This window comes from Pyrgilauda ruficollis, unplaced genomic scaffold, assembly GCF_017590135.1.
Source record: "Pyrgilauda ruficollis isolate IOZ18807 unplaced genomic scaffold, ASM1759013v1 scaffold17, whole genome shotgun sequence".
Lineage (NCBI taxonomy): Eukaryota > Metazoa > Chordata > Aves > Passeriformes > Passeridae > Pyrgilauda > Pyrgilauda ruficollis.
The window spans coordinates 9,192,951-9,199,051 of record NW_024515875.1 but is presented as its reverse complement, the minus strand read 5'-3'; the positions used below and the strand labels follow the sequence as shown (position 1 = coordinate 9,199,051).

The 6,101-nt window shown below is 45.9% G+C and overlaps 1 protein-coding gene across 1 annotated transcript; it reads right to left on the bottom strand.

Moving 5' to 3' along the window:
• Positions 1-3,301: 3,301 nt before the first annotated feature.
• Positions 3,302-5,650, bottom strand: NDUFB4 (NADH:ubiquinone oxidoreductase subunit B4). Its single transcript, XM_041463974.1, has 3 exons — positions 5,400-5,650; positions 5,013-5,159; positions 3,302-3,466 (listed from the first exon to the last, which is right to left on the bottom strand). The coding sequence occupies exons 1-3, from the start codon at positions 5,598-5,600 to the stop codon at positions 3,401-3,403; spliced, it is 414 nt and encodes a 137-aa protein (XP_041319908.1). The 5' UTR covers positions 5,601-5,650; the 3' UTR covers positions 3,302-3,400.
• Positions 5,651-6,101: the final 451 nt, after the last annotated feature.

Here is a 6,101-nt window from a genome sequence, read left to right as displayed (position 1 = left end):
TGTGGACATGAGGTGCCAGCTAGCTCCCATTCACAGGGCCTCCTGAAAATACAGTGTGTCTCTCCGAGGGAGGAGCTAGGGACTGACAAAGCATTGTATGCTGTAGGTTTGGGAAGAGCTGAAGGCTCTACCAGGCCTAAGCCCACCATCAGAGCAAGCCACTTCAACCTGCTCATCCATGGAGGGCTGCCAAGGAAAGACTTGGTTGTCAGAAAAGTAGACCACAAATGAAAAAAGGTGGCAGAATCCAAAGCACTTCACTGCTAAGTGAGGGAGGGTTTCTATTCCACACTCTGGCCATCCTGCAATATTGACTTGTTTGTCAGCACTTGACAAATTCTCTCCCTAGTTCTGTGCTAATCTGCAGCATAGCAAACGTGAAAGGGCTACTCTGGCCAATCAAAGCATTTGTTCTAGGAAAGGTACCTGGAAAAAAACTCAACTGCAGACACCATGGGGGACCTCAACATTGATTGGAGTATGCAAGCCTCATCCCCAGCTGGTGAATTCCACAAGGTGGACGGAGCAAGCAAAGCCCCAAGTAAAGTGGGAACCACGAGCACAGCCCAGGCACCCCACACTTCAGGTCTGTACTTTAGCACATACCCACGTGGAAGTTTCTAAACTTGGTGCCACCAGATCTATGTTTCTTACTTCCCAAGAAAAGCAATTTTCCCAAAGAGAAGGAAATGTAGACCTGTGACACACAGTTACCAGTCAGTTACATCCATCATCAGTTTTGGATCTGCACCAGGTCCTTGGGGAAAAAAAAGGCATCAGCTTTGAGCAAAGTATTATAAAATCTACACGGAGACGTTTACTCTAAAATAGCCAGTTCAGAAAAGGACATTTGGAAGAATCAATTTGCCAGAGAACTGATTTAATTAGACTGATCCATGGATAAATGAGGTCTAAATGCTTCACATTTAGGCAGAGGGAAAGAACTTGTTTTCTGTTTGGGACCTAAATTATCATACAGTGACCTACAGGTTTGAATTTCTCTCATACAGACACATCACCAAAGCATATATGGGTGGTAACACATCAGCCAAGGGTAAAATTCCACAAGGCACATTCACTTTCCTACCTCCACCCCAGATATCTGAAGGGAAACTTCTTTCCTTCCTCACTGCACCCAGCACCAGTGCCTCAAACATCAACCCCACCTCCAGCAGCATGGCATGCTCATTCCTAGCAAGAAAACAGCTTGGAGAGTTCTGGAAATAACAAGAGAGAAAAGTAGGGCAGCCTTTCCCCAAGCACCATGCTCAAATCTGCAGGGATATAGCATCAGAGACTCAGGGCTGGAAAGGAAAGGGCTATGGCATGTGCCACGAGCATCAATCCAACGTTGCTCTAAAAGACCAGAGGCACTGAGCTCATCCACAACCCATCCTGAAGCATTTGCTCAGCTGGCCTGAAACAAATACAGCTGCAAGGGAGAATTTACATGTGTGGCAACTCAAGTTCCAATTAGCTGAGGAAATGGGTCCTGAGAGATCAAATTAGTTTGTGGCAGCAAGAATAGCTAATTTAGCATGCTCAGACAAGCAATTATTTCTTTCCCTAAATACCACTCTCTCCATGCACTGATGCCTCTTTGCACTGGTCCACAGCTCTATCTTGTAATATCATTTGTGACAGTCTTTTAGGAGCTATTCTGCAGAGAATAATATGGGTTTGCTTCAGTTAAACTAGCAGAACAAGCTGCAGAAACTGGTGCAAAATGGTTACTGGGAGCACATATGGGATTGCAAAACCTAGCACTGACCACAGCATTAGTGCTGAGCTCCACAGTCTGAATGTTTCATGGCCCACACAAGAAGAGCTGCAATAGGAAACACTTTAAAAAATTAATTTTTAAAAAAACAAAAAACAAAACAAACAACAAAAAAACCCTAAACCAAAACCAAAAAAAACCCCCAACAACAACAAAAAACCCCACCCCAAAACAAAACCCCCAAAAAACCAAAAAAAAAAAATCCCCCAAGCAAGAAACCCACCATCAAAAAGAACCCACACAGTGAGAATGATTTTATTGTGAGGGTGACTGAGCAGGGGCACAGGTTGCTCAGGGAAGTTATGGAGTCTTCATCTCTAGAGATACTCAAAAGCCACCTGTACATACGTGGTCCTGGACAACCCACTTTAGACAGCCCTACTCGAGCAGAGGGTAGGATCCAGATGACCTCCAGAGGTACCTTCCAACCTCAGTCACTTAGTGATTATGTGGAAAAGCTCATCAACTCACTCTGCTGGAGTGTGACCGCAAATGGCCCACATTTACATCTTCATCATGCAGGAAAAGAAAGGATGCAGTAGACCTGGTTTTGCTGACTTCACATTGGCTGCTTTCCCAGCAGGCAAAGGGAAGTTTTCAACTTTTGTATCAGACTGAGCTTCTGGCATGAACCTCAGTGCGTGGGAAGAAATCAGTCACACAATCTTTGAAGAATGAGGGTTGTTTGGATCATGATGGCACCTACTGGCCATGTAAAAATTCAAGTATGCATCAAAAATCTTTTCTTTGTACTCATACCTCAGTACACTGGCAGTAACAATTCCAGAGTCCTCTGTATCGGTTGATCTGGGCAGGAAGAACTTTTGTTCTTGTAAGAATAAACAGAAAAGGCATCTTTGCAGGCATAAGATTCAGTTATGCTTGGTAGTGGATTTTTTTTTTTGGAACATAGCCCCCTTACAGGGATGAATTCTCCCATACTGCAAGATAGTCAATGTCAAAGTAAAACTCCTTATCTTACACTTCTTGTCTCTTTTTCACAGGAACCATAGAATTAGTGGAAATTCTGGTTATGTACAGCATGACAATATTGAACTCACTGTTTCCAAATCTCTTACTAATAAAAAATATAAGTTTATTACAATAGACAAACACATAGTTTAGGCCTGTAGTTCATCAAGGAAAAGAAAAATTAACTCAACTTATTGACAACAGTCAGGCAGACTCCTACGTTCTTAAAAATGTATCATACAACTTGCCTATTATCCAGTTTGGGCAAACCACACAGCCAAGGTAACACCAAGAAGAAACATCTGGAAGGCAAGCAGTAGTTGCTTTAGGAAACTGCTTTCGTCTTGCTTAGCATTTTAGCGTGCTAGTAATTTTAAACTTCAACCTTCCTGAACAACAGCAACTTCCATGGTTTAAAAAGATCCTCAGTATGTATACCAAAAGAGTACAGTAGCTGAGTTCCAGACACCCTCTCTGTATCCATCTGGTTTAGATACAAAGATCCTACAGTTTTGCACTTCCCATGATTTTTAAAGATGCAAGACAACCAACAAGCAATTAAGATTTATTTTTGTGACAGAGAAATGTCATCACATAATGCATCTTATTTTATTTATATCCCAAGAACATCACTGCAATTCCAGGGACTTAGAAGAATACACTGAACGGCGATTGCTTGTATTTACCTTCCTGGATACGCTTCTCTTTACGATCCTGTGGAAGAAAGAGAACATTTATCATTTTCCTGCTAGAGGACTTTCAATCAGCCTGGGATAACAGAACAGCAGTTTAGTATTTCAGCATGTACTACATGAAGGTAGCACCATATAGGATTTTAAGGGTTTTTTCCACCCTAAATGATTCTTTGGGCACAAGCTGTTTAAAAGTAAAAGATAACAAGGCACTTAGCTTCACCTACTGAAGACCTGCTCAGATTGACCTCATGTCCAGGTACTCTCACAGGCCAGCAGACACCAATTCCTGTAAGGCACTTTTCACCAAACTAGTTGTGTCTCATCATTTGTACCTTAGTTTCTATCTCCTCCTTCTGGCTGAATAGCCCAGCTTAGAGATCTAATTATGGAGAAACTTCTTAGTAACTTGCCTACAAGTGCCTGTGCTCTCTTCCTACCCATTTGTACCTCACTCTGCAGTCACGGACCTTTCTGACAGGTATCATTACAGTACACAGGCACTGTAGATAATGGCCAGATTCCTTCTGCTGGATAAAACCAGAAGATTTACTTATAACCTGGTAATTTATCTCTTGCTTTCCCAGACACACAGCAAATATTCCTCAGAGAAAAGACTATGACTACCGTGCCTTATGTACTACCAGAAAAACAAGAAGAATCCCCAAACATCACTAAAGGAATCACAATAAAGGAAAGTGAATTATCCTGGACACTAATTAAAGGCTTCAGCATGGCAAAATACTGCAGAGGTACTGAAGTCTCAAGAACATTTATATCAAGACGATCAGCATGTTTCCTACAACCTGAATTTTCAATTCGTTCTAGCAAACAACATTTCCTACAAATATTCTGTTAATTTATGTTAGTGCTTCGTGGTTTATGATTTGATCTAAAATGCTACTTCTGTGCAAAAGAGGGAAATAAAAGTGGTTTACAACAGCCACAAATTCTCTACTAAAAACAGCCACTGTCTGCCTGTTAGCATTTTTATGTATGTATATAGCTGTGTTTTTTCATAATGATCCTTAGATTCTGACACTCATAGTTCAGGAGTTAGAATGGAAGCAAGATAAACCTTGCAAATTATTAGTGTCCAGCTGAGATCAGACACTGCAATTGGCATAATAACTGCTCCCCCTTTGCTTCACTAAATTAGAAAAATGATCAAGTAACTGCACAGAGGTATTGCTAGGTCTGCCATCCATAAGCTTCCTGTGTATTCTTAGTTCAAAAAACATAGTTAATGCGTGGCATGAGTAATTTAGGATTAATTTTCACTCAGTGCTACAGAAAAACTTTGTGACTGCAAAACAGGCTGACAAGGCAAACTGTGACTGGCCATGTCCCCAAGGGTACAATAAAGGGCTCTCAGAAAAAGACGCTGCAACCAGTAACAGGCTTTGAGACAGCAGGCTCGCTACAGCCTTCCTCCCCTCACTACTTCAATGGTATTAATCATTCCTAGGCGCATGAGGATCCCACAAACTGAGACTCCAAGCAGATCTACATTTTACAAGCTGGTGTTTGTGGTGTTCGCTGACGTTCAGCGTTCTCGGTCGACTTACCCTGTCAGCTTTTAACACAAATATCCAGAAGAGGAGGGGGCCTAACCCATAAACAGCTCCTAGAAAGGACGTCGTGGGTGTCGGGCGGAAAGTAGGGTAGACATTCTGCGACTTCGCATAGGCCCAGCGGATCAAGGCGGGATTTTCCTGGGGTGCAAAGACAACAGCGGTGAGGCCCGCAGGGCCCTGCAGTGACCCCTGCACCCGGGGACGGAGGCCAAGGCACACCGGGAAGGGCACCAAGGTCACGGGGAGGGCGGGCAGCATCCCGCCGCCCCGGCCCCGGGCCCAAGCACAGGCGCGGGCCCCGCTCCGGGACGCCGCCGGGTGAGGCGGGCGAGCCCCGCGCTCCCCCCGCCGCCCCCTCGGCCCTCGGTCCCCACTCACGATGACGGCGGGCGCGCTGGGGTCGTTGAGCTGCAGCAGGTACTGCCGCTTGAGCCGGGAGCGGATCGCCAGGCGCTCGGCCTCGGCGCGGCGCTTCTCCGGCGATGTGTCGTAGGTGGCGGGGTCGAGCTCGGCGGGCAGCGAGACGAAGCGGTTCGGCCTGTACAGCTTGGCCGCCCATGGAGGCGGTGCCCACGCCATCTTGGAGAGCCGGCCCTGCCGGCGGCGGGGGCGGTGCCGGCCCGGCCCCGCCCGCTGCGGGGGAGCGACCTCCCCTCACAGAGCCGCGGCCGCGGGTTGGTCTGGGCTGCCGGGGCGGTAAAGCTCATCCTCTGCAAGCCCGCTGCCATGAGCAGGGACGCCTTCCCCTAGACCAGGTTTGTCAGAGCCCCATCCAGCCTGGCCTTGAACACCTCCAATGGATGGGGCATCCACAGCTTCTCTGGGGAGCCTGTGCCAGTGCCTTACCACACTCAGGGTAAAGGATTTTTTTCTGTAATATCTAACCTAAACCTACTCTTTCAATTTGAACCCATTCCCCCTCCTCCTGTCACTGCATTCTCTTGTAAATAACCTTTCCTATCTTTACTGTGAGTTCCCTTCCAGGTACTGGCAGACCACAATTAGGTCACCTCAAAGCCTTCTCTTTTCCAGGCTGAACAAACCCAATTCTCTCAGCCTTTCCTCGTGGGAGAGGTGCTC

Excerpts from the sequence above, each read along its gene's own strand:
- NDUFB4 (XM_041463974.1), bottom strand. The coding sequence starts at position 5,600 with ATGGCGTGGGCACCGCCTCCATGGGCGGCCAAGCTGTACAGGCCGAAC. Across the intron at positions 5,160-5,399 it reads CCAGCGCGCCCGCCGTCATC|GAAAATCCCGCCTTGATCCG; the intron begins GTGAGTGGGGAC and ends TTTGCACCCCAG. Across the intron at positions 3,467-5,012 it reads TTGTGTTAAAAGCTGACAGG|GATCGTAAAGAGAAGCGTAT; the intron begins GTAAGTCGACCG and ends TTTCTTCCACAG.